This window comes from Mauremys mutica, chromosome 11 (assembly GCF_020497125.1).
Source record: "Mauremys mutica isolate MM-2020 ecotype Southern chromosome 11, ASM2049712v1, whole genome shotgun sequence".
Classification (NCBI taxonomy): Eukaryota; Metazoa; Chordata; order Testudines; family Geoemydidae; genus Mauremys; species Mauremys mutica.
Window position 1 is genome coordinate 25,140,348 of NC_059082.1, and position 12,751 is coordinate 25,153,098.

The window sequence follows — 12,751 nt, forward strand, 5'->3', positions numbered from 1 at the left end:
ATAATGTCAAGTACTCAAAAATCAGGTCTCAACTCAGGCACTCCAAGTTAGTGGGTACTTCTAAGTTTTATCACACTTGACTGATTAAATACCCACTCATTTCACAGGCGCATTTTGAAAGCAATTACTATTTGAGCACCATTCAGATCCTGTAGTGGTGAGCACCAAAGAACTGCCCATAGGGAAATTAATAATTCTGTCTTCACAGCAGGGTTTGGATAGTGTTAAATAAATAAGGAACGGGCCACACATTAAACTATGAGTAGAAAAATACTGAATAACTACTCATTAAATGAGCATTTTCTCTGCTGTGCGCTGAACAAGACCTGTGTGTTCTGGGGAAAAAAAATAGTATGTGATCATGTAATTAGATTTCATCATAATACACATGCACAAGGAGACCAACTTAAGGTTGGGTAGTTGTATGTGTAATTTCCCAGGTTTTTAAAAACCTGGGGAAAACAAATTCCATCATGTAGTGTCATACTGACACCACATTGAATTTCAGCAAAGCTGGAACCTTTGATCCATGTATCAGACCTCAGACTTCATCCAATGGTGTAAGTGACAGCAGTAATAGGTGAGTGAACTTTTACGTGGACTTGCACTACGGGGAGACAAGATGCACATTTCATGGGTTTCACAGATATTTGCTGACAGCAGAGGAATGGTGAGCCTCAGGAATCTTGATATCCATCCTAGGCTCAGAAGGGGTGTGCGCTTTAGTGGGCAGAGACTCTTCTGTCCATCCCTGCAAGCTTGACCTCTTCTGCTTGTCCCCTCCAAGCCGTCTGCCCCACCACTGGCTCTTTGTCCCAGTTCTAGCCTCTACTCCTCAAGACTTCTGATCCTAGATTCCTTCCCTCAGTCTCACCCCTCCAGACTCCTGCATCCAAGTCTCCCCATTCCCAGTTCCACCCTACTCCTGCTCCCTATCTCCTTGTCCATGTATTCCTAGCCCCTACCCACTGGTTTTGTTTCAGTCCACCAACTCCCAGTACCAGCCTCCATTCCCAGGGCTCTCAACCATCCTCATCATCCACACTTCCCCTGGCTCCTTGTGCCAGTCTGTTTGCCCAGCTAGTCACAGTTCTTCCCCTGCACCCTTGTCAGATCTGTCTCCCCTCCTCTCCACTGGTTCCCAGACTCCTTGCCCTGCCACATGGGCTGAATAGTAGTGGAAGTAGTGACCTGCCTCAGGATTAAGTAAAGAGGTTGAGCAGAAGAAAGTCCTTCTGCTAGACAGAAAGAAAGGGGAGAGGTCTACTTGGTTTCAGACAGATAAGTAATGGATTGGGAGATTAATTTTTTCTTTGTTTATTTTTTGCTTTTTAAATTCTCTGAAACACTGAGCACTCTGTTGGTTTATGGGTAATAAAAACCTCTTAGCCTGATGGCCCTGGGCAACATAAGAATAAGCTACATTGCCAAGAAGTATATGCTAAGGAATGAGAAATTTAGATGTGAATACTTTTTGGAATTCATGAAATGCCAGATGTTCATAAAAAATCTTTTGCGATTTGCAGAAAACATGAGCTTTCGTGTAATGGAAGTCCTCTGAAAAATGGATACAAGATCTGAAATATGAAGTGCATGGAAGCAGGAAATGTACCATATTGTCCTATTACTAAACTGTTCCCTGAAATGCAACATGAAGAGCTCAAAATACCCTCTATCTTGGCACCATAGAGTTCTGTTTTGGAAATTTTGAAATACTCTACAATTTACAAGCCAAAAAAAGTGTCCTTAATCAATGAGTGATCAGAAATGTTCTCTCCAGGCTGAGTACATAGGAGAGAATGCAGATACGTTTCTTTAACTAAGTAGGCTATGAAGTCGTTACTCATCTGGAAACAATTTCATTGTGTAGCTATAGATCTATTTTCAAGGTCTTCCAGTAGGATAGAAAGAATACATATTTTGACATATTCTGGGCAGGCTTGTTTGCCAGCCCTACTTCTGTAGTATGGCAACATTTGTCATACTACAAATACGCAAGAAACACTTCCTTTTTTTCAAGCTTACACAACTGAGATTGCTCCTGTAATGTCTATTTAGGTACTAGAAGTAAGCACCAGTTGATACCTTTCCCCTTCAATTTTAGTAGATTGCGTTTAAAATATGCTGCACGATTACATAAGAATGGCCCTATTGGGTCAGACCAAAGGTCCATCTAGCCCAATATCCTAATTGCTGACTGTGGCCAGTGCCAGGTATCCCAGAGGGAATGAAGAGAACAGGTAATCATCAAGTGATCCATCCCGTCGCTCATTCCCAGCTTCTGGGAAACAGAGGCTAGGGACACCATTCCTGCCCATCTTGGCAAATAGCCATTGATGGACCTAACCTCCATGAATTTAATCTAGTTTTTTTTTAAAACCCTACTATGGTCTTGGCCTTCACAACATCCTCTGGCAAGGAGTTCCACAGGTTGACTGTGCATTTTTTTGTTTTAAACCTGCTGCCTATTAATTTCATTTGGTAACTCCTAGTTCTTGTGTTATGAGAAGTAGTAAACAACACTTCCTTATCTACTTTCGACAGCACTCATGATTTTATAGACCTCAATCATATCTCCCCTTAGCAGTCTCTTTTCCAAGATGAAAAGTCCCAGTCTTCTTAATCTCTCCTCATACAGGAGCCGTTCCATACTGTGGCAGACTCAACTACACAGAGCAGAAGAAATTTTTTCCCTTGTACTACTTCAACAGATTAAAGTGACCCAGTAATAGCAAATGCTTGACCAATGAAAGTAAGAGAGTAATGCAAGACTAGAAGTCAGTAAGGCTAAGATTTTGTGTGCCACCTGAAGGAAGCAAGTCCCACAGCCAAGGACTTTTCACCAAGAACTGAACCAGTACTAAAGCAAGCACATTTAAGAAACATCAGCAGGATCACCACTACCCTGGTAGAGAGGCAGTTATGTTTCAGTCTGTACACAAATGTACAGTTCCGAACCATCACCTAGATTTGCACCCTTTTAACCAAGCAGACAGTAATTTCAGAGCATACACTGAGCGTGCACACAGCTACCCATTTCAAAAAGACAGGCCAGACTCCTCTTTCTGCACTAGCTAAAGCTTATGAGTGATTTTCAAAAACAGCCTCAGGCAAAAAACATTGTAAAAGAAAGTTCCACCTGGAGGTGGAAACTGCACTTGAAAGCATTGCTTTCTTTAGCTCAAGGCATAGGCACAGACTCTGTGGAGCACCCACAAAAAAAAATTAGTAGGTGCTTAGACCCACCAGCAGCCCCCACTCCCACCACCTGCCCCCTCCCTCCCGGCGCATCCTGCACACCACGAAACAGCTGTTCAGCAGCGTGCAGGAAGCACTGGGCAGGAGAGGGAGAAGCAGGGATAGGGTGCACTCGGGGGAAGGGGCAGAATGGGGCGGGGAAGAGGAGGGGGTGGGGCCTTGAGGGAATGGGCGTAGTGGGGATGGGGTCTGGGGTGGAAAGTAGAGTGGGATGGGAGGTTGGGAGAAGAGGTGGAGGTGGGGCGGGGTCTGGGGCTGAGCAGGGCTTCAACACCCCTGGGGAAAATTAGAAGCTAGTGGCTCAAGGTTAACAAGTCGAGTAAGAGGAAATTTGTCAACATGATTTTTTAAAAACTATATTGAGACAGTAGCGTTTGCAAAAGAATTATCTGCACACTTGTCTTTTTCCTGTTCAGTGAGTAGTGACTAAGTAGATGAGGGCAAAAAATGAATAGAGAGATTTGAGAAGCTATATCTAAGCTTACTCATGAAAAAACATTAAAACACTAAGGTTACAAAGTCAAACATTCAAAAGTTAGGAAACGCCAGAATTAAGATGGTTTGTGTAACATTAATTTAACCCCCTTGTGTGTAAACATCATGATACATTCTTTGATTACACAATCACATACTACTTTTTTTCCACAGGACCCCTGCCTCATTCAGTACATAAGACAGACTAGCTGCTGAGGCAAATCAGGGTTGTGTACTAAAGGAGGCTATTGTCTGTAGGACCCCTTCATCTGTAGTGAATAAGCAGGGGATTACAGGAAGAGAAAGGACTGTCTCAAGGTTAAGGCAGCTGAAACATGACCTAGAGAACTGGATTCTATCCCTGCTTCTGCCATAAAGTTCTTGTGTGATGCAAGAAAATTTAAACCAACATTTTCACTGGTGGTCACTAATGATGCATACCTCATTTTCTGGATGTTCAATTTGAGACCATTGATCCAATCTGCAGAAGTGCTGAGCACTCATAGCTAGAACTCAAGTCAATGGCAGCTGTATTTGAACATATACATGGTATATAATGCCAAGTACTCTTAAAAAAAAAAATCAGGCTCTATGTCTCCAATTAAGCATCCAAAAAGTCAGTGGATACCTCAGACCTTAATCTCAGTGCCTTAGTCGTCCCCCCCGCCCCATCTGTAAAAACGTGGACAATACCACTCCCTTACCTCAGAGGAGTTTTGTAAAAATGAATTAATGTCTGTGAACCACTCAAATAGTGGCAAAAGTTGCAAGGTAAATACATTTACATAAAGCATGTGTATGTTCTGATACACATGAGTTGGTCAAAGACAGCTTTGGTAAAATATACCCTGTTGGCTCAAAGATAACACACCAAGCATTTCACACAGGGCACCAAAGTGCTCTCCAATGGAAACAACTTTTAATCACTACACACCTGGAGAAAAAAAAAGTTGAGTTCATTTCTTCTTGCAAGAGTGTATGACACCAGCAGCCCCTCAAGGAATTAGTTCCCACTCATATGTCACAGGTGTATTATAGATAGTATACAAGAGTAGTACCCCTAAATTTATCAACCACTGGAAAACTTCAAGGGTTTTACCTTCAACTGAAACAAAGTAGCAGTTAAAAAGTTCACTAATAAAGAGTCATGAAGTATTTACAACTATATTCCTCACAGATAGGAAGTATCTACATCCTGCATACATATGTGCAGTTTAAACCACCTGGATACATTACACCCTTCATTACCACCTTTAGGTTGCAAACTCAGAACATAAGTTTCTAAAATCAGTCCGTTACCCAAGAGTTAAAATTCTAAGATAACATTACCCAAACAAAATGCACAGCCCAAACCTAAAGTTACTTAGCATGCTTAAAAAAAGTGGATCTAGTCTCCCTCATCCTCCCTATACATTGTTTACAAACAGATATCAGTTCAGACTATTGGAATATTGACTTTGGTAGATTTAGGAAGCATACTACCGATTTCCAAGAAAGGAGGAAAGGTTTCAGATTTTGTTCAAAGAGGCAGGCAATCCACAAACCATTCATAACATGAGGTTAATTTTTCCTATTCAGATAATCCCTAGGATATCTACCATCAGTAAATTCTGTTACCACTAGACGAGGAAGTTACTAGGTTACCAACCCAAACACCTCGCTCGAGGGGCCATCGCAGATGACAGGACTACCCGGCAGCCAGCGCCCTCGGGGCAGGACGCTGGGAGACCTGCTGCCACGTCCAGAGAGGGAGACAGACACATCTGGGCGGCGGCAGCAGCAGCGGCGGCAGCCACTCGGTAGAGACCAAAGAAAACGATTACAGACAGCCCCAAGATTGGTCACACCCCTTCCCCTAACAGGTAGGTTTCTGCCAGCCCCAGCACACGACAGCCATAGTCTGGGCTCCTCTCCTGCCTACACCGCCCAGGTCTGAGGCCGGCACAGGCGGGGGGGGGGGGGGGGGCGCACCGGGCCCCCACGACAGGGACTCACAGCCACAGGCCCTCATGCCAACAGGGGAGGCCTGTCGGGGGAGGGTCCGGGCACCACGCAGGAAAAGCGGATGGAGCGAGCAAAAAGGAGCTGCCGCCCGCCCGCCTCCCTTCCGGAAAGCGGGCAACCTGGGGCCGCGCAACGAACCTCACCTCTTCGCTCGGCAGCCCGACCACCTCCACGGGAGAGGCCGCCATGGCCGGCCAGGCAGCGGTATCCTGGACCAACGGCTACACCACAGACGCGCCTTCCTCCCCACGGCTGCCTACCCGTGTTTACATTCTGCCCCGCCCCGGCCAAGCCCCGCCCCAGCACACAGCGCGCGCGGCTACAGCCAACAGGTCGCGCGTGCGCGCTCCCCCGATCCCAATCAGGTTCTTCAGCCCTGGAGACAGATACTCCTTCTGATTGGCTAAGAGCCCCGCCTTTCCTCCGCCTCTGGAGACAGATACACCTTCTGATTGGCTCAGAGCCCCGCCTTCCTTCCAGCCTTGGAGACAAATTTCCCTTCTGATTGGATCAGAGCTTCGGCTTCCCTCCGCCCTTGGAGATAGATACTGTTTCTGATTGGTTAAGAGCCCGGTCTTCTCTCCGCTCCTGAAGATAGATACACCTTCTGATTGGCTCAGAGCCCCGCCTTCCTTCCAGCCTTGGAGACAAATTTCCCTTCTGATTGGATCAGAGCTTCGGGTTCCCTCCGCCCTTGGAGATAGATACTGTTTCTGATTGGCAAAGAACCCAGCCTTCCCTCCGATACTGGTGACAGTTACTCCTCTTGATTAGCTCAGGAACCTAAAGCCCGCTTCAATGGTGAGCTGCGCCCCCCAGAGGGCAAACGGTGCAGCGTCTCCCTGCTGTGCTCTGGGTAGCGCCTGGGGGTTCCCGAGGCGCTGGCCCGGTGACTAGGGTGACCTGATGACAAAAACAAATTATCGGGACATGGGGGGGGGGGGGGGAAGGGAGACGGGGGACAAACAGCTAGTGACCCAGGCTACCGATGATGGTTAAACGGGAGCGACGCACTGGGCCAAGCAGGCAGGGACGTGCCAGTACCGGGGACTGGGATTCGCCGCTGCTTTAGCCGTTCCAGGTGCAGTGCCAGCCCTCAGGATTCAAAAGTCACGAGATTTTCCCTAAAGATTGTGAGATTGGTTTAGCAAGCATGAACTTTACTAATCAATAGGTGTGGCCTTCAGGCTTCGTCTTATACATCGTCTGCAGTTGGTGACTTTTCGAGTCACATTTTCAAGTTTTTCTCTACAGCCACAAGGCTAGACACTTACTTTTGGGGGGAGAGATTAATAGCAGGTGAGGACCGTTCTCAGGTAACAAAATGATTCCAGGCAGCAGTCGGGGACTGTACCAAAGAAACAACAAAAACCACCAAGTCACCAGACTTATGAATAACTTGCAAGATTCATCAACATTGGTATAGGAAAGGGCCAGGTTGAAAGTAACTTAAAGGAGTTACCGGTACCTGGTACTCAGGGCTTTAGGGGATGGAAGGGGGCCCTCTGCTGGGCGGGGCAGGGGCTCAGGCAGAAGGGCAGGGCCTTTAAATCGCTGCAGGAGCCCCAGGGCTTCCCAGCTGCTGCCGCTACCCCAGGGCTCCAGCAGCAGGGCTCTGGCAGCGATTTAAAGGGTTAGGGGCTCCATCTGCTGCCGGGAGCGCAGGGCCCTTTAAAATTGCCCAACTGGGGAAGCTGCCCCCTGCTGGTACAGTCGGCTGTGTACCAGCTCTTGCCGGTATGCGGGACCGGATCGGCTTACTTTTACCTCTGGAAACGGCAAAACAAATTGCCTATACCCACTGAAGCTTTCTCCACATTATAGGGAGGTACCATGAGCTTCAAATAATGCACAGGATGCTGGAGGAAGTTATCTCCTCCTCCCACAGACTAAGAGAAGTGTTTTGAGAAATAGAGGAGGAAATAAATACAGTGAGAAAGATCCAAAGTGGATTTTGTTACTTGAATTTGAAACCAAAATGATGGGATTGCCCTTGAAGATCCATACGTAAGATTGACCAAAGCTTTCTTTTTTTTTTTTTCAAAATATTGTAAAATCCATATGCATAGTCAGATTGACCTGAACATTTCTATGATCCTGGGTAGAATTTGTGGTGCAAATTTGGGGTCATTTAACTGAGTGATCCGTGAGATACAGCCTCCCTACCTCCTCCTCCCAATTATTTGTTTTTAAAATTGTCTGTTTCTTATAACCATTTTTGCACACAGCCTTAATTCTGCCCTCCTTTGCTTGCTGCTCTAAGGAGTCCTTCAGTTGGTCACAGTACCATATGCCTCCCTAACACCCAAAGCTGTGGAGGAACTAAATTGTTAACATTTTTAAAAGGCTCTCAGAGCCTGTAGCTGCAGCTGGAAGCTTCCTAAGGCGGCAATGTGAGCTCAGGCAATCTCCTCTTTCCAGATCTAACTGCTACAGCTAAGACAGTTTGAGTCAGTTGGAGTGCATGAAAAAGAGCAATGATTTGCTGTAAGAGTGAGCATGCAGAAAATGGCCAGTTTGGTTAGGAATGGTTAAGTAGCCTACTGTCATCTGCATAGAGGCTGAGGTAAGATTGTATGGGGATGTGGTGAGAGATGTATTATCTGAACTCTGCCCTTTTCTTGCATCCGAAGAAGTGGGTATTCACCCACGAAAGCTCATGCTGCAAAACGTCTGTTAGTCTATAAGGTGCCACAGGATTCTTTGCTGCTTCTACAGAACCAGACTAACACGGCTACCCCTCTGATACCTGCCCTTTTCTGTTTTTCAGGGGTTTAGGTTTCAGGCTTTCTACTTCCACATTCTAGAAGGATACAAAAGAGGGAAAAAAAGCACTCAAAGCATCTTTAACTTCCTTTAAACAATGATTTTTGTTTGTGAGTACTGAATAAGTGTAGCTGCAATTTTTTGAGGGGTGAAAGAGGGGGATGAGATAAGAACATCAAAGCTCACACACACATTTGTTTCCTGTCAAATGCGCAATTTCCCAATGTGTTAGAAAAAATTAATTTCTAGACCTGCTGAAAATTACAACAGAGAAGTAACATAAGAAACTCATTAATTACAGTTTTAAAGGGATGAGGGTCAGTGTTGACAGGCTCCAGATTAACATCCCCTGAATTATTGTTTGCAAGTTCTCTCCTATTGAAAAGGCTATCAGCTGTCCAAAACAAGGGCAGCAACACAGTTAAAGCCCAAATCCTCAGCTGGGCAACTTGTCACCAACAAATCTAGGGTGCTGAACTTGTTGAGGATATATGCATGTGCTAAGGTAATATCTGCAAGATGCTCTCTCTAGTTGTCAAAGAATAATTCTTGTCCTGCATACGTCAGTGAAGCTAAAGCATTTATACAAATAATTTTAAAATTAATAAAAATACTTTTCGTTTATATAGCACTTTTCAGCCAAGGTTCTCAAAGACCTACACAGATTAATTAGATATTAATTAATCCTCACAACTTCTCTGAGGGATAAGTAAATATCATCCCAATTTTATGTATAGATAAACTCAGGTTTATAGAGATTAAGTCTGAGGTCACGCAACAATACTGCAGCATATTTGAAACCCAGACCTTCTGATTCCAATCCCCCTCCTCTGACTACTAGAATACACTCCCTCTTTATCAAAACCGCTGCTAATAAATTATTAATTTAAATGCTTTTGATGTAGTAACAAATGTTAACACAATAAGGTCAGTAGTATTGTACATGATAACTGGTGGTGGTGATCATGATATTGATGGCTTTTATGTGTCAGTGCTATAAAATAACAGTTGCTCACTGTACCATCTATCTTAGGTGTCTCTCATTACCATAGTATCCAACCACCTCATAATCTGTGAGGTAGGGAAGTGCTATTCCCATTTTACAGAGGTGACACTGAGGCACAGAGAGAGGGAGTGACTCACCCAAGGTTACCCAAGAAATCTGTGGTAGAGCAGGGAACTGAACACAGTTCTGGTGGGTTCTAGGCGAGTACCCCTTCTTCCCTTACTATTATTAAAGAGGTGATTTTTACTGGACTCAAGAAATATCTCTTGGGCCTCAGCTAACCATCAGGCAGATCACACAAACAGTGTGGGGTTTCTTTAAATATGATATTGTACTTATAATTAAGATAGTTTCTGAAGTTTAAAAACTACACTTATTTTTAGTAAAACAAGTTAAACAATTCAGCCCTCTGTTAAGCACACATTCTATTTTTTACATAACATAAGCAACACACATCTTTAGCAGTAATATTTTTTATAAAATCTCATTCAATTACAAGAAAAGAGTAACAGAAGAGAGATTTGAGACACTCACTCACACAGAAAACCTGTATTTGTATAATTTGTCGGCACTCTACATTGAGATCATTAAGAACAAATGAATATTTAATCACATTCCTCTGTCCTAGTGGTATCTCCTCATCTGGTAGCAAAGTGGTGGCTTCTGCTGCTATCTGAATTATTATCACTCAAATGCCACCATTTTGGACTGGTAGTCCCAAACATTTGCCATGACTTTTGTTATGTGTATTTGCTCTCTTCTCAAACTAAATGGTTCTGTGACCTTAAAAGAAACCTAGGCAAGCAGCATACTACTTAGCAACCCTAAATAACATACCAGAGTTCATGTGTGAAATAAGAAATAATGCTAGTAAAGGAACCATACTTCTGTTTTAGGTTTCTAAGGGGTTTTCATAATAAACATGAGAAAAATAATCTTTAGAATGAGGGAAAATACATTGGCAGCGTTACAGTTGAGTGACAAAAAACAGCAGAAGGATGATGGAATAATAAAGTCTGTTCTATATTAAATGCATTATGAATGGATACCACTCTGTTATTGAGAATTTTAAATCAAATCAGATTAGTTATCATCTTTGCTATGATTTTAACCCAAAAGTATCTGAAGTAATTTCAATAGCAATTTAAAATATAAAAATCTAGTGTCACAAGTTCTTGCTATTGACTCATTTATGGATCTTTGTTCTATTGTAAAAGAGGCTTTAGTATGATTTCACTGAGATATCAACAAAAACCATTATGGAAAACCACTCACAATTTCAAAGTGACAGGTAAATGGAAAAATACATATGGGAGGGAATTTTTTAAAAGTTATGCTGGGTTGGGAGCCGTGAATCATTGCCATCACTAAGATAATTAAATACTGATTGAAAGCCTAGTAATCTCAGTTTCTCTAATGTCATAAGAATGACTCACTAATGAGACTTAACACTTCACAGTACCGTTCTAGGTACCATTCTTGATCATCCAGCTAAGTTCCTACATGACTAGGTCACATAATTTAGGGCGTCATTACAAACAGATGAGGTGTTTGCCTTGTTTAGCCATGAGTAATCGTGAGTATGCAGATAGCTGTTCAGACATATAACTGTCCATTTGCATTATCCACCTTGTTTGGGTACTTACTCATTTATATTAGATACATATTTTGCACACCTCACTTTTTGAAAAATCAGGCCTTAGCAGCTCTGCTTTCTGCGCCTAGCTTCCCAGTCTATAAAACGGAGTCAATAATACTCACCAGCTTCAGAGGTATGTGTTGAGGATTGATTGATTAATTAATTGTAAAGTGCTTTTCTATCCTCTGATAGAAAGTACTATTCAGATAATATCTCTTGATTAGCTAACAGCTTTTGGATTTAGGCAGATTCAAATGCTAATGTTCTCTGTACTAAAACTAGAGATAACATGTTTGGGTATTGTTAGAAAAAGAGTTCCCTAAAATATGTAAGTTAATTTAGCTTATCAAAGGGGCATGGATCCCTGATTGCAGCCTGCAGGTGCTACCTCAATACCAGTAATAGTAAGAATAGTAAGAAAAGGGGCATGTAAGTGTCTTGCTTAATTTTGTTCAGTTAGAATGAGATGAGCAATTTGTTTTTTATACACTGCCTTAGTGACTAGTAGCATAGTGACTGTAGAGTGTCACTAATGACAGCAACCCAAGGACAGCACCTCTAATAATGCAGTACAGCATCATCTTTGGATATGAGCCCAAGCCTTGAGGAACTTGAACTCAAATGTAAAATGCTTGCATTTGACCAACATTTTCTCACCCCCTACATTTGTGCATGTGTACTGTGCAGTGGTTAATTTATGTCTTCCATCTCAGAAGTGGTTGCTTTTCAGCAGTAAGTATAGAAGATGCAAAAAGGGTGAAAGAAAATATTGACCCCAATTGTCTCCCATGAAGGTTATTCCTGCACAGGGGAGTGGACGCAGCTGGTTTGTACTTGTAACATTTCTTTCCATTCTTCCACCAACAGTTTAGGATTCTCCCCATCACTCCAGTACAGTGCATTGGCCCTGACCAGGGCTGGTGCAACCATTTAGTGTTTGAGGGTGCCTAAAAGCCCACTCAGGCGAGGAGGTGGAGTGGAGGTGAGCTGTGGTGGGGGGGCACGGGGAGGGGCGCACAGGGGAACCGCTCCCCGCCCCAGATCACCTCCACTCTGCCTCCTCTGCTGAGCACACAGCCCCCGCTCTAAGTCTCCTCCAATCGCCGCCGCAAGCCTGGGATGGGAGGAGAATTAGAGCAGCTCCAGCGTGTTCAGCGGAGGAGAGCTAGGGCAGAGTTAGCTGCCGCGGTGGGCGGTGTTAGCTGCCGCAGAGGGGGGCGGGGTTAGCTTCCGTGGAGGGGGGTGGGTTAGGTTCCATGCGGGGGGGCTCCCCGGGCCGGGTTAGCTGCCGTGGAGGGAGGAGTTAGCTGCTGTGAGGGGGGGCTCCCCGGGTGGGGTTAGCTGCCGGGGGGGGGGGCTCCTTAGGGGGGAGGGGCGACTGGGCGTGGTTAGCTGCCACGGGGGGGGTTAGCTGGGGAGGGTGGCGCAAGGTGGAAGTTTCGCCTAGGGCACGAAACTTCCTTGCACCGGCCCTGGCCCTGATATCTGCAAATCTTTGGTATCCATCAGGTATCAGAGCCATCCCATGCTTCATGCCTCTGTACTGCCTCCTGGCCCTTCCCAGTGCCCATTGCAGCAGGACCCTATGAAATAATCTGTCCATG

General features: G+C 44.5%; 1 protein-coding gene and 1 long non-coding RNA gene across 2 annotated transcripts in view; one reads left to right on the forward strand and one right to left on the reverse strand.

Annotated features, from left to right (window-relative positions):
* NEDD4 (NEDD4 E3 ubiquitin protein ligase) overlaps window positions 1-6,021 on the reverse strand; it is a 102,739-nt gene extending 96,718 nt beyond the window's left edge. The window contains exon 1 of the mRNA XM_044979695.1: window positions 5,880-6,021. Within this exon, the coding sequence (XP_044835630.1) occupies window positions 5,880-5,924 (45 nt within the window). The 5' untranslated portion in view covers window positions 5,925-6,021. The remainder of the gene's footprint in view (window positions 1-5,879) is intronic.
* A 440-nt stretch (window positions 6,022-6,461) lies between these two features.
* On the forward strand, window positions 6,462-8,875 carry LOC123343649. Its single transcript, XR_006572304.1, has 3 exons — window positions 6,462-6,537; window positions 7,561-7,743; window positions 8,507-8,875. It is a non-coding gene; the product is annotated as an uncharacterized LOC123343649 (long non-coding RNA).
* The last annotated feature ends 3,876 nt before the right edge of the window (window positions 8,876-12,751 follow it).